The 20,322-nt window shown below is 62.9% G+C and overlaps 2 protein-coding genes across 2 annotated transcripts in view; one reads left to right on the top strand and one right to left on the bottom strand.

Moving 5' to 3' along the window:
* Nucleotides 1-4,348: 4,348 nt before the first annotated feature.
* On the bottom strand, nucleotides 4,349-5,383 carry SCX (scleraxis bHLH transcription factor). The gene is made up of 2 exons (XM_051774454.1): nucleotides 4,810-5,383; nucleotides 4,349-4,396 (listed from the first exon to the last, which is right to left on the bottom strand). Exons 1-2 carry the CDS (start codon nucleotides 5,371-5,373, stop codon nucleotides 4,349-4,351), a joined length of 612 nt encoding a protein of 203 aa, XP_051630414.1. The 5' UTR covers nucleotides 5,374-5,383.
* A 4,844-nt stretch (nucleotides 5,384-10,227) lies between these two features.
* The window catches only part of BOP1 (BOP1 ribosomal biogenesis factor), a gene marked incomplete at its 5' end in the record, with an annotated part of 31,129 nt that continues 21,034 nt past the window's right edge, over nucleotides 10,228-20,322 (top strand). Inside the window, 8 exons of the mRNA XM_051774453.1 lie at nucleotides 10,228-10,679; nucleotides 13,192-13,309; nucleotides 13,420-13,521; nucleotides 13,936-14,148; nucleotides 15,848-16,009; nucleotides 17,341-17,421; nucleotides 17,913-17,982; nucleotides 19,581-19,713. Of these exons, the coding sequence (XP_051630413.1) occupies nucleotides 10,228-10,679; nucleotides 13,192-13,309; nucleotides 13,420-13,521; nucleotides 13,936-14,148; nucleotides 15,848-16,009; nucleotides 17,341-17,421; nucleotides 17,913-17,982; nucleotides 19,581-19,713 (1,331 nt within the window). The remainder of the gene's footprint in view (nucleotides 10,680-13,191; nucleotides 13,310-13,419; nucleotides 13,522-13,935; nucleotides 14,149-15,847; nucleotides 16,010-17,340; nucleotides 17,422-17,912; nucleotides 17,983-19,580; nucleotides 19,714-20,322) is intronic.

The raw sequence follows: 20,322 nt of genomic DNA, 5'->3' as shown, positions 1-20,322 counted from the left end.
GAGGAGGTTTTTGGGGCAGGAGGGGGTTTTTGGGGCAGGAGGGGGTTTTTAGGGAGCTGCCACCCCCAGCCTGGGGTGTCTCCTGCTCCCGGGAGGAGCCTCCCGGCACATCCGGCACGACCAGCGGTGGAACCGCCGTGGAATCGTGGGGTGGTTTGGGTTGGAAGGGACCTCAGAACCCCTCCGGTCCCATTCCTTGCCGTGGGCAGGGACCCCTCCCAGCAGGGCAGGGGTCACATCCCTGCTCATGGGGGAGAAATGGAGCTCTGGGATGGGGATGGATGGGCTGAACCCGCCGCTCTTCCCGACCGTTCATATTCCGGCACGGAGCTCCTTCCTCCTCTCCCTTTCCTTCTCCCTCTCCTTCCACCTCTACCTCTCCCTCTCCTTCCACCTCTCCCTCTCCCTCTGCTTCTCTCTCTCTTCTCCCTCTCCCTCTCCCTCCTGATCAAAGGGGTTTTGTTCCTTTAACACACAATAAACCCCAACGAGTGCGGATCCGGCTGGAAAACCTCCGGCGCGGGCCGAGGCACCGTCTGTCCCATCCCTAATTCCCAGTGCTGTTCCCACAGCTTATTCCTCAGCCAGACCAGAGTGTCCTGTCCCCGTGGATCTGATCCCAGGGAGGTTCAGTCCTGCAGGAAGGGACGTGGCCCGTCTTGGCCTGGGAGTTCTGCACGGATTATCCCTCCCGCCCTCCTCGGCACATCCCGGGATTTGCTCCTGCCCGGGAGCCTGTGCTGGGAATGAGGCACAAAAGGTGATGGGAAGTTACTGGAATTGATGGAAAACCAGTGATGGGGCTTTACAGGAATTGATAGAAAAGCAGTGACGGGGATTTATTGGAATTGGTGCAAAGGCGCCGGAGGGAATTTATCGGATTCGACGTAAAAGCGGCAGTGGGAATTCACGGGAATTGGGGCAAAAGTGGAAGGGAATGCTCGGCCTTTGGAGCGTGGAAACTGGTAACTGGAAGGTGGAGAAGTTTTCCAGTCCAGCCCCACCTGTGGCTTCTGGTTTTGAACTGGGATGTACTGGTCGGAGCGGTTTGCTGAGGCACGAGGGCACTTCTCCCACCTCTTTTCCTACGTTCCCCCCCTTTTCCTGCATCTCCCGCTTTCAGGAATAGCTTCCCACTGCCAGAGGGCAGGGTTGGATGGGATATTGGGAAGAAATCCTTCCCTGTGAGGGTGGGGAGGCCCTGGAATGGATTTCCCAGGGGACGCCCCACTCCTGGAAGGGGCTTGGAGCCGCCTGGGATAGCGGGAGGTGTGGAACAAGATGATCCTTGAACTCCCTTCCAGCCCAAACCATTCCACGATCCCTCACCCCCTGGAAGAGTTTGGTGCAGGGCAGGTGCTCGGTCCCTGCTTCCCGGGTGGAATGAGCCCCTGTATCCCCCTTTTTGTCAGGCACAAACCCCTCCCAAGTCCCTTCCCTCCCGCCCCGGGCTCTGTGACCTGGAAAGGACCTGGAAAGGACCTGGAAAGGACGTGCAGGGGGATTAACAAGGCTCAGCTTTTCCTGCCCCGAGGGTCCCGGCGCTGTCAGACTTTGCTGGGACCGGTTTTACCGTCACCACTTCTGCCTAACGAGCCTCAAATCCTTCCCAAAGACTTTCCCTCCTCGCTGGGGTTAACCGGGATCAGCCGGAGCCTGAGGCGATGGATGGAGGGGGCAAGGATCACTCTGGGATGATCCTGGGGGGATGGAGCAGGCAGGGATCACTCTGGGATGATCCTGCAGGGATGGAGCAGGCAGGGATCACTCCGGGATGATCCTGCGGGGATGGAGCGGGCAGGGATCACTCTGGGATGATCCTGTGGGGATGGGGCAGGCAGGGATCACTCTGGAATGATCCCGTGGGGATGGAGCAGGCAGGGATCACTCTGGGATGATCCTGTGGGGATGGAGCAGGCAGGGATCATTCCAGGATGATCCTGCAGGGATGGAGCAGGCAGGGATCACTCCGGCATGATCCCGTGGGGATGGGGCAGGCAGGGATTACTCTGGAATGATCCTGCAGGGATGGAGCAGGCAGGGATCACTCTGGGATGATCCTGGGGGGATGGAGCAGGCAGGGATCACTCTGGGATGATCCTGCAGGGATGGAGCAGGCAGGGATCACTCCGGGATGATCCTGCGGGGATGGAGCAGGCAGGGATCACTCTGGGATGATCCTGCAGGGATGGAGCAGGCAGGGATCACTCTGGGATGATCCTGTGGGGATGGGGCGGGCAGGGATCACTCTGGGATGATCCTGTGGGGATGGAGCAGGCAGGGATCATTCCAGGATGATCCTGCAGGGATGGAGCAGGCAGGGATCACTCCGGGATGATCCTGTGGGGATGGAGCGGGCAGGGATCACTCTGGGATGATCCTGTGGGGATGGAGCAGGCAGGGATCACTCTGGGATGATCCTGCAGATATGGAGCAGGCAGGGATCACTCCGGGATGATCCTGTGGGGATGGAGCGGGCAGGGATCACTCTGGGATGATCCTGTGGGGATGGAGCAGGCAGGGATCACTCTGGGATGATCCTGCAGATATGGAGCAGGCAGGGATCACTCTGGGATGATCCTGGGGGGATGGAGCAGGCAGGGATCACTCTGGGATGATCCTGCAGGGATGGAGTGGGCAGGGGTCACTCTGGGATGATCCTTGGGAGATGGAGCAGGCAGGGATCACCCCCCAGGGGGTCTGATGTCCCTGCTCACTGCCTTTTGGATTTTAGGGTTTGGATCCAAGAGGAAATTCCCGCTGGATTTTCCCAGTCTGTCCTGCTCTACCTGCCCAGCAGAGCCACTGGGACGGGGACGGTGGCAGTGGGGACAGAAGCAGCCTCAGCCAGAGGCTGGGAGGAGAGTATTCCCTAAAAAACACGGGGTCCAAGCCAGGAGCAGGGAGCCAGGCGCTGGGGAACTGGGAGCACCAGGATCAGGGGGCTGGGAGCCCCAGCATCGGGATACTGGGAGCCCCAGCATCGGGATACTGGGAGCCCCAGCATCGGGATACTGGGAGCCCCAGCATCGGGATACTGGGAGCCCCAGCACTGGGATACTGGGAGCCCCAGCATCGGGATACTGGGAGCCCCAGCACTGGGATACTGGGAGCCCCAGCATCGGGATACTGGGAGCCCCAGCACTGGGATACTGGGAGCCCCAGCATCGGGATACTGGGAGCCCCAGCACTGGGATACTGGGAGCCCTAGCACTGGGATACTGGGAGCCCTAGCACTGGGATACTGGGAGCCCCAGCATCGGGATACTGGGAGCCCCAGCACTGGGATACTGGGAGCCCCAGCACTGGGATACTGGGAGCCCCAGCATCGGGATACTGGGAGCCCCAGCACTGGGATACTGGGAGCCCCAGCATCGGGATACTGGGAGCCCCAGCACTGGGATACTGGGAGCCCTAGCACTGGGATACTGGGAGCCCCAGCACTGGGATACTGGGAGCCCCAGCACTGGGATACTGGGAGCCCCAGCACCGGGATACTGGGAGCCCCAGCACTGGGATACTGGGAGCCCCGGTTGCGACCAGCCCGGCTCCCAAATCCCTCTCCCGTCTCCGTTTGCTGCCCGGTCCTGCCGGAGGGGAGCCACGGGCTCTTCCCACACTCTCACTTTCCCTGTGCCTCTGGTTTCCAGCTCCTCAATCAGTCCCCTTTCTCCCCCTCGCGGGGCTTCCCTCCTGCCGTCCCTTTGCCTCTTTTTTTTTTTGGGATTTGGAAGCAGCTTCGGGCGGCAGCTCTGGACGTGCTCAGGGGAGGCACCGTATTTTCCACAGCGGGTTTTGGACTCGCCGACGGGCTCTGGTGTCTCTCCAGCTCCAGCCGGAGCTGCTTTTCTATCCCAGTCATCCCGTCTGTCCCAGCCATCCCGTTTGTCTGTCCCAGCCATCCCGTTTGTCTGTCCCAGCCATCCCGTTTGTCTGTCCCAGCCATCCCGTCTCCCCCTCGCTCACACCACTGGTGCTGTTTAAAGTGGAACCATCTCCGTGCCCCGGCACTCCCAGACCCCCCTCCCGTTCCTGGGGACACCCGGGGATCCCCTGAGGGGATTTTGGACTCGCCAGCAGGTTCTGGTGTCTCTCCAGCTCCCACTGGAGCTGCTTTTCCATCCCAGCCATCCCGTCTCTCCCAGCCGTCCCACTCCTCCCCTCGCTCACACCACTGCGATGGTATTTAAAGCAGAGCTGTCTTGGCACCCCGGCACTGCCAGACCCCCGTGCCTGGGAGGATTTTGGACTCGCTGACAGACTCCGGTGTCTCTCCAGCTCCATCCGGAGCTGCTTTTCTATCCCAGTCATCCCAGCTCCCCCTCGGCTCACACCAGCCTGGGGCCATTTAAACTGGAGCTGTCTGGGCGCCCCAGCACTCCCGGGGCTCCCACGTCTGGGGGCACCCGGGTGTCCCCTGAGTGGATTTTGCACTCTCTGACAGACTCGGGTGTCTCTCCAGCCCCAGACGGAGCTGCTTTTGTGTCCCAGTCATCCCGTCTATCCCAGTCACCCCACTCCCCCTCGGCTCACACCGGTGTGGTGCATTTAAAGCAGAGCTGTCTCGGTGCCCCTCGCACTCCCAGACCCCCAAGCCTGGGGGGTCCCCTGTGAGGATTTCGGACTCTGGTGTCTCTCCAGCTCCAACCGGAGCTGCTTTTCTATCCCAGTCACCCTACTCCCCCTTGGTGCGATGCCATTTAAACCGGACCCGTCTCGGCGCTCCGGCACTGCCGGACCCCCCAATTCCTGGGCGACACATCCCGCACCCTCCCCGCATCCCCCCCCAACCCCGAGCACCCCACTCACCAGCTTCCTCTGGTTGCTGAGGCAGAAAGTGCAGATCTGTTTGGGCTGGGAGCTGTCGGGGTCCCGCGCCGGGGGGCTGCCGCCTCCTCCACCTCCACCTCCACCTCCACCTCCTCCTCCGGCGTGCGGGAAGAAGGCGGGCGTGGTGTGGCACGGCTGCCCGTCGCCGCACGCCTCGCCCACCAGCAGCACGTTGCCCAGGTGGGAGATGTAGCTGGAGGCCAGGCGCAGGGTCTCGATCTTGGAGAGCTTCCTGTCGGCCGGCTCGGTGGGGATGAGGGTGCGCAGCGCGGTGAAGGCGGTGTTGACGCTGTTGGTGCGGTCGCGCTCCCGCGCGTTCGCCGTGTGCCTCTGCCGGGGCTCCCGCGACAGCCGCGCCGCCGCCGCCGCCTTCTTGGCCCCGCGCCGCTTGCCCGCCTTCAGCGCGTAGCCCTCGGCGTCCAGGTGGAAGGGCTTCTCGTCCGAGCCCGAGCTCTCGCTGCCGTTCTCCTCGTCCTCCGACAGCATGCTGATCTCGGGGTACAGGTAGCGGCTGGGCGCCGAGCGCAGCATGGCGAAGGACATGGTTGGGGGAAGGGGGGGGGATGTCCTGGGCGCTGCGCGGTGCTCGGGGGGGGGTCCCCGCCGGGCTCGGGGAGGGGGCTTCGGGGCCGGCCCGCCCGCTCCCCCGCGCGCACGGGCACGGTGCGCGCCCAGCCTGGCAGAGCCGGCTTTTATAGCGGCGGGGAGCCGGGTTCTGTGAGGCGGCACTGGTCAGCCAAGGCCCCTCCTCCGGCTCGAGGGGAGCCCCAGGCTCAGCCTACCTGAGCTCACCCTCCGGCGGGGATTTAACTCTTCCGGGCTCGGCCGGGCCCGCGGGGGTCCCGCCGAGCTCCTGCCAACAACTCGCCGTCTGCGCCGGGGCTTTCCGCTCCTCCCGCTTTTCCGTTTGTCTCATCTCGCCCCAGAGCTGTTTTCCCCCTGAATCTGTGTCCCGATCCCGGTCTGGGCTCGGCACGGGGGGCCGGGGCTCACCCGGGTCAGCCCGGCACACTTGGCACCGTCCCGGCATGGCCCGGGTGGGCACAGCACTGCCGGGGGGCTCCTGGGGGTCCCTGCACCCCCTCGAGGAGCAGGATGAGCCCCTGGAGCTGAGGGAGGAGGTTGGTCCCGCAGCATTCCCGGTGTCCCCACCGTGTCCTTTTCCACGGTGCTCCCGGCCCCAGGCCGGTACCTGCATCCCAAAACCAGCACGTTGTCCCAGGGGAATGACAGTGGGATGGATCCCTGGGTGTCCCTGGGCGCTCCCAGAGGACCCTCCGTGCTGGGGTGGGACTGGGGGCCGTGTCCCTCCCCTGACCCTGTTCCCGTGGGATTCCCAGTCCCTCCCCTGACCCCGTTCCCATGGGATTCCTGGACACTTCGTGCCCGGGCCAGGGGCTCCTGCTCAGGATGAATCCCAGCCAGGGAGCCCCCAGAGCCCCCTCCCCTTCCCAGCATGACGGAATCCATCCTGCTGCTGCTCCTGCTGCTGCTCCTGCGGCTGCTAATGGGGCAGAGAGGGAGGAATTAACCCTTGAGGGGCCGCCCGAGCTCCAGGGCTCGCCTGGATTTGCTTGAGTTCCCTGCCCAGGTATCAGGGATGGAATTTGGGGCTTGTGTGCTGAGCCCAGTCCTGTCCCTGTGTCCTGTCCCCCATCCCTGTGTCCTGCTGGCCATGCCAGGGTTGCCATGGACACCTTCCACTCGCCCAGGTTGCTCCGAGCCCCATCCAACCTGCCCTTGGACACTCCCAGGGATGGAGCAGCCACAGCTCCTCTGGGAATTCCATCCCAGCCCCTCCCCACCCTCCCAGCCAGGAATTCCTTCCCAATATCCCACCTAACCCTGGGAAGCCATTCCCTGGGTGCTGTCCCTCCAGCCCTTGTCCCCAGTCCCTCTCCAGCTCTCCTGGAGCCCCTTCAGGCCCTGGAAGGGGCTCCAAGGTCTCCCTGGATCCTTCCCTTCTCCAGGTGAACATTCCCAGCTCTCCCAGCCTGGCTCCAGAGCAGAGGGGCTCCAGCCCTGGCAGCATCTTCCTCACCCTTCATTTGGCCCTGGTGACGACCATCAGCCTCCTCCTCTTCCTCTGGGCCCTGGAATCCCCCCAGCATCCCAGGCCACCGAGGTGTGGGGCCGAGATCCCACAGCCACGCCGGCTCCAGGTGGATCCCTGTGGATCCCTCCCCGCTCTGGAGCTCTGGGGAGTTCTCCACGCTCGAGGGGCTTCCTTATCCCAACCCCAACCCTGGGCACAGCGGGAATGTGTGCCCTCCTCTCCGTGCCTTTGCCCGGTGTGGATGAGCAGCACCTTAACCTGGATGGAGACGGGAATTGCCGTTTGCCGGGAAGTCTCCGCTCCCGGCAGCTCCGTGCGGGGGGGGGGTTGTCGCTCCCAGCCGGAATTCCTCACCTTCCCCGCGTGCTCCCACAGTTAATCCATGTCTCAGCAGCTTCCGAAATCCAGCCCACTGTCATCCCCTCGCCGGGCCGGGCGCTCTCCGTGTGTGCTTTGGAAGCCCCGGCTCCCGGAGCATCTGCTTTCGTTTAGCTCCGCTAATGATCCCGCTTTTCTCCAGCACCTTCCATCCCGCTGCCATTCCCGGGCGCTCTCCCTGCTGGCCTTCCTGGGCAGAGGCACATCTGGCTGGATCCTCCGGGGCTCCTCGGGCTCACACCGGGATGGGGAGCAGGTTCCTGGGCCGGTGACCCTCAGCCCTGGGTCGGGCCAGAGCTCCGGACCCGGCGCTGGCTCGGGAATTCTGAAATAGGGATTTGGGGCTGGAGCAGCCTCCCAGCCCCTGACTCTGCAGCTTCCCCTGCTTCCCAGAGAGCTTCCAGGATGTCCCACTTTGGGCATCACTTCCCAGCCCTGGCAGGGCAGCAGAGCCTGGGGTAGGAGCCTTCTCCCAGAGAGGCCAATCCCGGAATTCCTCGCTGTGATCCGTCCCCTGCTTTAGGACCTGGCCTGGCCTGTGGAGTGGGGAGGACTCACTCCCGTTCCCTGCTCCAAGGCTCTCCTGATCCCTTTGGATCCTGCCTCTCCCCACCTTCAGATCCCCCCTCCCTGCTGACAGCCCTGCAGAGCGGGGGGTGCTTGGGATGACATTCCTGACTCCGAGGAGTTCCCGGGGTTTGTGCTGGACCCTCTGGGATCCCACTCCTATGGGAAGCACTGCCGGGGGCACAGAGACCCCCCCCAGGGCTGTTTGGTCACCTCGGGGGGGGCTCCGGAGGTGTCCCCGTGCCGGGATCCCAGGGATCCCCGGCGCCCCGGGAACGCCGGGATGGGGGCGGGAGAGCCGCGCTTGCCCCGTCCCCTTTTCCCCTCCACGTGGACCGGATATTTTCAAGGGAAGAAATCTTTCCTACGGGGCTCTCCGGCTGCCAGGAATGTGCGTCTAGGAATGCCCAGGGCCCATCCAAGAACAACTTCCAGACGCGCGGCTGAGTGACGGCAGCGCCGGGAGAGCTGGGACCGCGGGGGCGGCGAGGGGGCTGCGGGGAGGGGGCTGCGGGACCCGCTGGAGCGGGAGCCGCTGGAACGGGATCTGCTGGAGCGGGACCTGCCCGCGGGAGCTGCCCGGGAAACGGGGCACGGCAGGGATTGATCCCGGCACGGCAGGGATTGATCCTGTCACGGCAGGGATTGGTCCTGTCACGGCAGGGATTGGTCCTATCACGGCAGGGATTGATCCTGGCACGGCAGGGATTGATCCCGGCACGGCAGGGATTGATCCTGTCACGGCAGGGATTGATCCTGTCACGGCAGGGATTGGTCCTATCACGGCAGGAATTGATCCTGGCACGGCTGGGATTGATCCCGGCACGGCTGGGATTGATCCCGGCACGGCAGGGATCGGTCCCGGCACGGCAGGGATCGGTCCTGGCACGGCAGGGATCGGTCCTGGCACGGCAGGGATTGATCCCGGCACGGCAGGGATTGATCCTGTCATGGCAGGGATCGGTCCCAGCACGGCAGGGATTGATTCCTGGCATGGCTGGGATTGATCCCGGCACGGCAGGGATTGATTCTGTCATGGCAGGGATTGGTCCTGGCACGGCAGGGATTGGTCCTATCACGGCAGGGATTGATCCTGGCACGGCAGGGATTGATCCTGGCACGGCAGGGATTGGTCCTGGCACGGCAGGGATTGGTCCTGGCACGGCAGGGATTGATCCTGTCATGGCAGGGATCGGTCCCAGCACGGCAGGGATTGATTCCTGGCACGGCAGGGATTGATCCTGGCACGGCAGGGATCGGTCCTGGCACGGCAGGGATCGGTCCTGGCACGGCAGGGATTGGTCCTGGCATGGCAAGGATTGATCCTGGCACGGCAGGGATTGATCCTGTCACGGCAGGGATTGATCCTGGCACGGCAGGGATTGATCCTGGCACGGCAGGGATTGGTCCTGGCACGACAGGGATTGATCTCAGCATGGCAGGGATTGATCCTGTCACGGCAGAGATTGATCCTGTCACGGCAGGGATTGATCCTGTCACGGCAGGGATTGATCCTGGCACGGCAGGGATTGATCCTGTCATGGCAGGGATTGATCCCGGCACGGCAGGGATTGATCCCGGCACGGGATCCCACTGATGGGGAGATGTGGATCCCACTGATGTGAGGATGTGGATCCCACTGATGTGAGGATGTGGATCCCACTGATGTGGGGATGTGGATCCCACTGATCAGGGGATGTGGATCCCGCTGTTGTGAGGATGTGGATCCCACTGATGAGGGCATGTGGATCCCACTGATGAGGGCATGTGGATCTCCCTGATGAGGGGATGTGGATCCCACTGATGAGGGGATGTGGATCCCCCTGATGAGGGGATGTGGATCCTGATGTTGTGGGGATGTGGATCCCACTGATGTGAGGATGTGGATCCCACTGATGGGGAGATGTGGATCCCACTGATGTGAGGATGTAGATCCCACTGCTGAGGGGATGTGGATCCCACTGATGAGGGAATGTGGATCCCATTGTTGAGGGGATGTGGATCCCACTGATGTGGGGATGTGGATCCCACTGATGTGAGGATGTGGATCCCACTGATGGGGGGATGTGGATCCCACTGATCTGAGGATGTAGATCCCATTGTTGAGGGGATGTGGATCCCACTGATGTGGGGATGTGGATCCCACTGATGTGGGGATGTGGATCCCACTGATGTGAGGATGTGGATCCTGATGATGATGTGATGTGGATCCCACTGATGTGAGGATGTGGATCCCACTGATGGGGGGATGTGGATCCCACTGATGAGGGGACATGGATCCAGGTGCTGAGGTGGGACATGGATCCCATTACTGGGGAGAGACGTCCCTTTCTCCTCATCCCCAGGGGCAGCCCCTGCCACCAGCCCCTGTCCCCCCCTGCTCCTGAACCATTCCCGTTCATCCAGCTCTTTGCTCTGCTCCCACTGGGGGGGGTTGGAGCTACAGGGCACAGGCAGAGCAATTCCAGGGATGGGGCAGCCACAGCTGCTCTGGGAATTCCATCCCTGTCCCTCCCCACCCTCCCAGCCAGGAATCCCTTCCCACTCTCCCCCCTAACCCTGGGAAGCCATTCCCTGGGTGCTGTCCCTCCAGCCCTTGTCCCCAGTCCCTCTCCAGCTCTCCTGGAGCCCCTTCAGGCCCTGGGAGGGGCTCCAAGGTCTCCCTGGCACCTCTCCCCTCTGCTCCCCTCCAGGACATCCGTAACACGGTGGGAAACATCCCCATGGAGTGGTACCAGGACTTCCCACACATCGGCTACAACCTGGACGGCAAGAAGATCTACAAACCCATCCGGAACAAGGACGAGCTGGACATGTTCCTGGAGAAGATGGAGAACCCTGACTACTGGTGAGAACCTCGGGGAGGTGTCCAAGGCCAGGCTGGACGGGGCTTGGAGCACCCTGGGATAGTGGGAGGTGTCCCTGCCCACGGCAGGGGGGTGGGAATGGATGATCCCCAAGTCCCTCCCACCCCAAGCACGGTGGGACACCCTCTCCCAGGTGGGATGTGCGTCCACACCAGGGCTTGAAACCCTCCCCTGGTTCCCTGGAGTGTTGTCTGGGGACCCCTGAGGTTCTCCTGGTGTGACTCCACGGATGTGTGGCTTTGGGAGAGCGAGGGGATCCCACCCGGCACAGACCTTCCATCTCATCCCTGCCTCACCTTCCCTGGGCTGTTCCTGCCAGGAGGATGGAGCAGGACAGCCCCTGGAGCAGGACAGTCCCTGGTGCAGGACAGTCCCTGGTGCAGGACAGTCCCTGGTGCAGGGCAGTCCCTGGAGCAGGACAGTTCCTGGAGCAGGACAGTCCCTGGAGCAGGGCAGTCCCTGAAGCAGGACAGTCCCTGGAGCAGGGCAGTCCCTGAAGCAGGACAGTCCCTGCCTCACCCTCCTGACCCTCCCCGTTCCCATTCCCGTTCCTGTTCCCCCAGGAGGACAGTGCAGGACAGTCCCTGGTGCAGGACAGTCCCTGCCTCACCCTCCTGACCCTCCCCATGCCATTCCCATTCCCATTCCCTTTCCCGTTCCCGCAGGAGGATGGTGCAGGACAGACAGTCCCTGGTGCAGGACAGTCCCTGCCTCACCCTCCTCACCCTCCCTGTGCCCATTCCCATTCCCACAGGAGGACGGTGCAGGACAGTCCTTGGTGCAAGACAGTCCCTGCCTCACCCTCCTGACCCTCCTGACCCTCCCCATGCTGTTCCCATTCCCGTTCCCATTCCTATTCCTGTTCCCCCAGGAGGACAGTGCAGGAGAGTCCCTGGTGCAGGACAGTCCCTGCCTCACCCTCCTGACCCTCCCTGTGCCATTCCTGTTCCCATTCCCATTCCTGTTCCTGTTCCTGTTCCCCCAGGAGGGCGGTGCAGGACAGACAGTCCCTGGTGCAGGACAGTCCCTGCCTCACCCTCCCCGTTCCCCATGCCGTTCCCACTCCTGTTCCTGTTCCCCCAGGAGGACAGTGCAGGACAGTCCCTGGTGCAGGACAGTCCCTGCCTCACCCTCCTCACCCTCCCTGTGCCGTTCCCATTCCCATTCCCACAGGAGGATGGTGCAGGACAGTCCTTGGTGCAAGACAGTCCCTGCCTCACCCTCCTCACCTTCCCCATTCCCATTCCAATTCCCATTCCCGTTCCCGCAGGACGGTGCAGGACAGACAGTCCCTGGTGCAGGACAGCCCCTGCCTCACCCTCCCCATTCCCATTCCCGTTCCCATTCCCATTCCCGTTCCTGTTCCCACAGGAGGACGGTGCAGGACAGTCCCTGGTGCAGGACAGTCCCTGCCTCACCCTCCTGACCCTCCTGACCCTCCCCATGCCATTCCCATTCCCATTCCTGTTCCCTTTCCCATTCCCGCAGAAGGACGGTGCAGGACAGACAGTCCCTGGTGCAGGACAGTCCCTGCCTCACCCTCCTCACCCTCCCCATTCCCATTCCCGTTCCCATTCCCGTTCCCATTCCCCCAGGAGGACGGCGCAGGACAGTCCCTGGTGCAGGACAGTCCCTGCCTCACCCTCCTCACCCTCCCCATTCCCACTCCTGTTCCCGTTCCCACAGAAGGATGGTGCAGGACAGTCCCTGGTGCAGGACAGTCCCTGGTGCAGGACAGTCCCTGCCTCACCCTCCTCACCATTCCCGTTCCCGTTCCCATTCCCATTCCCGTTCCCGTTCCCGTTCCCGTTCCCGCAGGAGGACAGTGCAGGACAGTCCCTGGTGCAGGACAGCCCCTGCCTCACCCTCCTCACCCTCCCCATTCCCACTCCTGTTCCCGTTCCCACAGAAGGATGGTGCAGGACAGTCCCTGGTGCAGGACAGTCCCTGCCTCACCCTCCTCCCCATTCCCGTTCCCATTCCCGTTCCCATTCCCATTCCCATTCCCATTCCCGTTCCCATTCCCGTTTCTGTTCCCGTTCCCCCAGGAGGACAGTGCAGGACAGTCCCTGGTGCAGGACAGTCCCTGCCTCACCCTCCTGACCCTCACCCTCCCCATTCCCATTCCCATTCCCATTCCCATTCCCATTCCCATTCCCATTCCCGTTCCCGCAGGAGGATGGTACAGGACAGTCCCTGGTGCAGGACAGTCCCTGCCTCACCCTCCTGACCCTCACCCTCCCCGTTCCCATTCCCGTTCCCATTCCCATTCCCATTCCTGTTCCCGTTCCCGCAGGAGGACGGTGCAGGACAGTCCCTGGTGCAGGACAGTCCCTGCCTCACCCTCTTCACCCTATTCCCTTTCCCGTTCCCATTCCCCCAGGAGGACAGTGCAGGACAGACAGTCCCTGGTGCAGGACAGTCCCTGCCTCACCCTCCCCATTCCCGTTCCCATTCCCATTCCCGTTCCCACTCCCGCTCCCGTTCCCGCAGGAGGACGGTGCAGGACAGGATGACGGGGGCGGACGTGAAGCTGACGGACGAGCAGGTGGAGCTGGTGCAGCGCCTGCAGAAGGGGCAGTTTGGGGACGTCAACTTCGACCCCTACGAGGTGAGGCCGTGGCTGCTCCCCCTCCCCAGGGGTGGGGCTGGGGGGTCCCGGCTGCCCCTCCCTCCTTCCCTCCCTCCCTCCCTCCCTCACCGCCCCGTGTGTCCCCCCAGCCGGCCGTGGACTTCTTCACCCACGAGGTCATGATCCACCCGGTGACCAACCGCCCCGCCGACAAGAGGAGCTTCATCCCCTCCCTCATCGAGAAGGAGAAGGTCAGGGAGGGTCCTGCTCCCCCAATCCTGTGCCCCACGGCGCTGTTTCCATCCCCACATCCCACCCTCCTCCTCCTCGTTCCCAATCCCACACAGGGTCCTGCTCCCCCAATCCTGTGCCCAGTGGTGCCGTTTCCATCCCCACATCCCACCCTCCTCCTCATTCCTGATCCCACAGAGGGTCCTGCTCCCCTAATCCCATACCCAGCAGCACCGTTTCCATCCCCACATCCCACCCTCCTCATTCCCAATCCCACAGAGGGTCCTGCTCCCCCAGTCCCGTGCCCAGCAACACCGTTTCCATCCCACATCCCACCCTCCTCCTCATTCCTGATCCCACAGAGGGTCCTGCTCCCCCAGCCCTGTGCCCAGCAGTGCCATTTCCATCCCCACATCCCACCCTCCTCCTCCCAGGTGTCCAAGCTGGTCCACGCCATCAAGATGGGCTGGATCAAACCCCGCAAGCCCCGGGACGACACCCCCACCTACTACGACCTGTGGGCCCACGAGGACCCCAACTCCGTCCTGGGCCGCCACAAGATGCACGTCCCGGCCCCCAAGCTGAGGTTACCTGGGCACGAGGAGTCCTACAACCCCCCCCCCGAGTACCTGCTCAGCGAGGAGGAGGTGAGGGGGGGGCCCTGCAGCCCCCGGGAGCCGCTGGGAAAGGGCTGGGAATTCGGGAAGCTCCGTGGGCGTTGGGACACGGCGCGGGTGGGAGGTGGGACCTCGCGGGGGAAGTCGAAGCCAAGGTGTTTTCCCGTCCCTGGAGGTGTCCAAGGCCACGTGGGAGCAGCCTGGGATAGTGGGAGGTGTCCCTGCCCACAGTGGGAGGTAGAAATGGATGATCCTTAATATCCATCCCAACCCATTCCATGATTCCATGACTCAGCCCCTGGAATTAAAAAGAAACCCTGGGGCTGCGTCCCAGGGGTCGGGGTGGCCCTGGCAGAGCCCCCCAGGATGGATGGGGATGTCCTGGTGTGGGATTTGGGCTGGCACGAGGCATCCAGAGGCACGTTCAGCCCCAGGGGCTTGGGAAAAAACAGGCAGTGAAACCCCAGTGGGCTGAGGAGGGTGGAGTGATCCTGGGGGGATGAGGGGGGTGGAGGGATCCTTTGGGGATGAGGGGGTGGAAAGATCCTGGTGGGATGAGGAGGGTGGGAAAGCCCTGGTGGGATGAAGAGGATGGAAGGATCCTGGTGGGATGAGGAGGATGGATAGGATCCTGGTGGGATGAGGAGGATGGATAGGATCCTGGTGGGATGAGGAGGGTGGGAAACCCGGGTGGATGAGGGGGGTGGAAAGATCCTTATGGGATGAGGAGGGAGGAAGGATCCTGGTGGGATGAGAAGGGAGGAAGGATCCTGGTGGGATGAGGAGGATGGAAAGATCCTGGTGGGATGAGGAGGATGGAAAGATCCTGGTGGGATGAGGGGGGTGGAAGGATCCTGGTGGGATGAGGAGGATGGGAAAGCCTTGGTGGGATGAGGAGGATGGAAAGATCCTGATGGGATGAGGAGGATGGAAAGATCCTGGTGGGATGAGGAGGGAGAAGAGATCCTGGTGGGATGAGGAGGGTGGAAAGATCCTGTTGGGATGAAGAGGGTGGGAAAGCCCTGGTGGAATGAGGGGGGTGGAAAGATCCTGGTGGGATGAGGAGGGCAGGAAGGACCCTGGTGGGATGAGGAGGGAGGAAAGCCCTGGTGGGATGAGGGGGGTGGGAAAGATCCTGGTGGGATGAGGGGGGTGGAAAGACCCTGGTTGGATGAGGAGGGTGGGAGAACCTGGTGGGATGAGGAGGGTGGGAAAGCCCTGGTGGGATGAGGGGGGAGGAAAGCCCTGGTGGGATGAGGAGGGAGGAAAGCCCTGGTGGGATGAGGGGGGTGGAAAGCCCTGGTGGGATGAGGGGGGTGGAAAGACCCTGGTTGGATGAGGAGGGTGGGAAAGCCCTGGTGGGATGAGGAGGGCAGGAAGGACCCTGGTGGGATGAGGAGGGAGGAAAGCCCTGGTGGGATGAGGGGGGTGGAAAGACCCTGGTTGGATGAGGAGGGTGGGAGAACCTGGTGGGATGAGGAGGGTGGGAAAGCCCTGGTGGGATGAGGAGGGTGGGAAAGCCCTGGTGGGCTGCAGAGGGTGGGAAAGAGCCCTGCTGGTGGGATGAGGAGGGCGGAGAAGCGCCCGTGTGCCGAGCGGTGCCGACCGAGGCCGCGCGGTGCCGATCACGGTGAGAACCTCCAGGACGGCTCTTCCTGGGCTCGGGGTGGGGGTGTGGAGGCTGAGCCGGGGGTCCTGCCACGCCCTGCCTGTGTCCCCCACCCCGCAGAGGTTGGCCTGGGAGCAGCAGGAGCCGTCGGAGCGGCGGCTGAACTTCGTGCCGCGGCAGCACCGGTGCCTGCGGGCCGTGCCCGCCTACCCCCGCTTCATCCACGAGCGCTTCGAGCGCTGCCTCGACCTCTACCTGTGCCCTCGGCAGAGGAAAATGAGGGTGAGGGACCCCCCTTCCCTGGCACTGCCCACCCAGGGCACCTGGGAATGTCTGAGCCCGGTGCTGTCCCGCGATCCCGCTCTGCCCCCGGAGCTTCCCGCCGGGATGCGGGGCCGGAGGGGTGGTGGGAAAGATCCGGGTGGGATGAGGAGGGTGGAAAGATCCTGGTGGGATGAGGAGGGTGGAAAGATCCTGGTGGGATGAGGGGGGTGGAAAGATCCTGGTGGGATGAAGAGGATGGAAAGATCCTGTTGGGATGAGGGGGGTGGAAAGATCCTGGTGGGATGAGGAGGATGGAAAGATCCTGGTGGGATGAGGAAGGTGGGAAAGATCCTGGTGGGATGAGGAGGGTGGGAAAGCCCTGGTGGGATGAGGAGGGTGGGAAACCTGGGTGAATGAGGGGGGTAGAAAGATCCTGGTGGGATGAGGGGGTGGAAAGCCCCTGGTGGAATGAGGGGGGTGGGAAAGCCCTGGTGGGATGAGGGGGGTGGAAAGATCCTGGTGGGATGAGGAGGGTGGGAAAGCCCTGGTGGGATGAGGAGGGTGGAAAGATCCTGGTGGGATGAGGGGGGTGGAAAGATCCTGATGGGATGAGGGGGATGGAAAGATCCTGGTGGGATGAGGAGGATGGAAGGATTCTGGTGGGATGAGGAGGATGGAAAGCCCTGTTGGGATGAGGAGGGTGGGAAAGCCCTGGTGGGATGAGGAGGGTGGAAAGATCCTGGTGGGATGAGGAGGATGGAAAGATCCTGGTGGGATGAGGGGGGAGGAAAGCCCTGGTGGGATGAGGAGGGTGGGAAAACCCTGGTGGGATGAGGGTGGTGGAAAGATCCTGGTGGGATGAGAAGGATGGAAAGATCCTGGTGGGATGAGGAGGATGGAAAGATCCTGGTGGGATGAGGAGGATGGAAGGATCCTGGTGGGATGAGGGGGGTGGGAAACCTGGGTGGATGAGGGGGGTGGAAAGATCCTGGTGGGATAAGGAGGATGGAAAGATCCTGGTGGGATGAGGAGGGTGGGGAAGCCCTGGTGGGATGAAGAGGATGGAAAGATCCTGGTGGGATAAGGAGGATGGAAAGATCCTGGTGGGATGAGTAGGGTGGGAAACCCGGGTGGATGACAGGGGTGGAAAGATCCTGGTGGGATGAGGAGGGTGGGAAAGATCCTGGTGGGATGAGGAGGGTGGAAGGATCCTGGTGGGATGAGGGGGGTGGGAAAGCCCTGGTGGGATGAGGGGGGTGGGAAACCCAGGTAGTTGACGGAGGTGGAAAGATCCTGGTGGGATGACGATGCCCTCCCTCATCCCCTGCCTCATCCCCTCCCTCCCGCAGGTCAACGTGGATCCCGAGGATCTGATCCCCAAACTGCCGAAGCCGCGGGATCTGCAGCCCTTCCCCACCACCCAGGCCCTGGTGAGGGGATGGGAGAGGGGTTTGGGGTGTGCCCAAACCTGTCCTGGAGCGTGTGCAGGGAAGGGAACGGAGCTGGGAAGGGGCTGGAGAACTCCTGAGGGAGCTGGGGGGGCTCAGCCTGGAGAAAAGGGGGATCAGGGGGAATCCAGGGGGACAGGAGGGTGGATCCAGGTGGGATCGGGCTCTGCTCCCAGGGAACAGGGACAGGATGAGGGGAAACGGCCCCAAGCTGGGCCAGGGGAGGTTTATTTGGGATCTTGGGGAAAAATCCCTGCTGGGAAGGGCTGCCCAGCCCTGGATCCCCATCCCTGGGGGGGGATGGAGCATCCCTGGGGAGGTGGCACTTGGGGACACGGGCAGGGCTGGCCCTGGCCACAGTTCCCCCAGGATCCCAGGGCAGTGCTGGGCAGGCCCTGCAGAGTTGGGGGGTCCCTCCCATTCCGGGCTCTGTGGGACCCTCACCCCTTCCCTCCCTCCCTCCCTTCCCCCAGATCTACCGTGGGCACTCGAGCCTCGTGCGCTGCCTCGGCATCTCCCCCAGCGGGCAGTGGTTGGTGTCAGGTAAGGGCTGCATCCCTGAATCCCTGGGTTCCTGGATCCCTGGATCCCTCCATCCCTGCATCCCTGAATCCCTGGATTCCTGGATCCCTGTATCCCTGTGTCCCTGCATCCCTGCGTCCCTGTATCCCTGAATCCCTGTGTCCCTGTGTCCCTTCATCCCTGCATCCCTTTGTCCCTTCATCCCTGGATCCCTGCATCCCTGTGTCCCTGCATCCCTGTATCCCTGAATCCCTGCGTCCCTGCATCCCTGTATCCCTTCATCCCTGTATCCCTTCATCCCTGGATCCCTGAATCCCTGGATCCCTGCATCCCTGCGTCTCTGGATCCCTGAATCCCTGCATCCCTGTGTCCCTGTGTCCCTGAATCCCTGCATCCCTGTGTCCCTGCATCCCTGTGTCCCTTCGTCCCCATCCCGATCCCATCCCCATCCCATCCCCATCCCATCCCAATCCCATCCCGATCCCATCCCGATCCCATCCCGATCCCATCCCATCCCATCCCAATACCATCCCAATCCCATCCCCATCCCATCCCAATACCATCCCAATACCATCCCCATCCCACCCTGATCCCACCCTAATCCCATCCCCATCCCACCCCCATCCCATCCCACCCCCATCCCAATCCCACCCTGATCCCACCCCAATCCCACCCCGATCCCATCCCCATCCCATCCTGATCTCGTCCCGATCCTATCCTGATCCCATCCCCATCCCATCCCCATCCCACCCTAATCCCATCCCCAATCCCACCCCGATCCCACCCCAATCCCACCCCAATCCCACCCCCATCCCACCCCCATCCCATCCCCATCCCATCCCCATCCCACCCCGATCCCACCCCCATCCCATCCCCATCCCACCCCTATCCCACCCCCATCCCATCCCCATCCCATCCCCATCCCACCCCTATCCCACCCCCATCCCATCCCCATCCCACCCCTATCCCACCCCCATCCCATCCCCATCCCATCCCCATCCCACCCCGATCCCACCCCCATCCCATCCCCATCCCACCCCTATCCCACCCCCATCCCATCCCCATCCCACCCCTATCCCACCCCCATCCCATCCCCATCCCACCCCCATCCCATCCCCATCCCAACCCCATCCCAATACCATCCCAATCCCATCCCAATACCATCCCAATCCCATCCCAATCCCATCCTGATCTCGTCCCGATCCTATCCTGATCCCATCCCCATCCCATCCCCATCCCACCCTAATCCCATCCCCAATCCCACCCCGATCCCACCCCAATCCCATCCCTATCCCACCCCCATCCCGTCCCAATCCCATCTCCATCCCGTCCCAATCCCATCTCCATCCCGTCCCAATCCCACCCTGATCCCATCCCCATCCCGATCCCGTCCCGATCCTGTCCCAATCCCGTCCTGATCCCATCCCCATCCCATCCCCATCCCACCCCCACCCCGATCCCATCCCAATCCCACCCCGACCCCACCCCGATCCTGTCCCAATCCCGTCCTGATCCTGTCCTGATCCCATCCCAATTTCACCCCGACCCCACCCCTATCCCATCCCCATCCCACCCCTATCCCACCCCATCCCACCCCGACCCCGTCCCTCTCCCCGCAGGCTCTGACGACGGCTCTCTGCGGTTCTGGGAGGTGGGCACCGCTCGCTGCATGAGGACCCTGCCCGTGGGCGCCGCGGTGAAGAGCGTGGCCTGGAACCCCAACCCCACCCTCTGCCTGGTGGCCGTGGCCGTGTGAGTGTCCCGGGGCGGCCCCTTCCCGGCCTCCCTTCCCGCCGGGAGCTCCCGGATCCCTCTCCTGGAACCCATCCCGGAGCCTCCAGGGACTCCCCAGAGCTGGGGATCCCCCGTCCTGGCCAGGCCCAGGGGGGAGCAAAGGCACCTCTTCCCGCTCCGTTGGTGGCCCTTGGTCCTCTTGGGAGGGACCACTCATCTCCCACCGTTGTCCCTGGGAATGATAAACTCTCCCCCCTTTCCCCAATATTCTTCTGGGAATGATAAACTCCCCCCTCTTCCCCAATATCCGTCCCTGGAAGGATAAACTCCCCCCCATTTCCCCAATATCCTCTCCAGGAATGATAAACTCCCCCCCATTTCCCCAATATCCTCTCCAGGAATGATAAACTCCCTCTCCTTTCCCCAATATTCTCTCCAGGAATGATAAACTCCCCCCCTTTCCCCAATACTCTTCCTAGAAATGATAAACTCTCTCCCCCTTTCCCCTTCCAGTATCCTCCCCTGGAATGATAAACTCCCCCCTCCTTTCCCCACTATCCTCCCAGGAATGATAAACTCCCCTCCCCTTTTCCCGGTATTCTCCCAGGAATGATAAACTCCCCCCCT

Source organism: Manacus candei, unplaced genomic scaffold, assembly GCF_025592945.1.
Source record: "Manacus candei isolate 608988 ecotype Guabito, Panama unplaced genomic scaffold, ASM2559294v1 h1tg000200l, whole genome shotgun sequence".
NCBI classification, from domain to species: Eukaryota; Metazoa; Chordata; class Aves; order Passeriformes; family Pipridae; genus Manacus; species Manacus candei.
The sequence above is the reverse complement of the archived record's forward strand: the minus strand, read 5'-3'. Positions and strand labels throughout refer to the sequence as shown.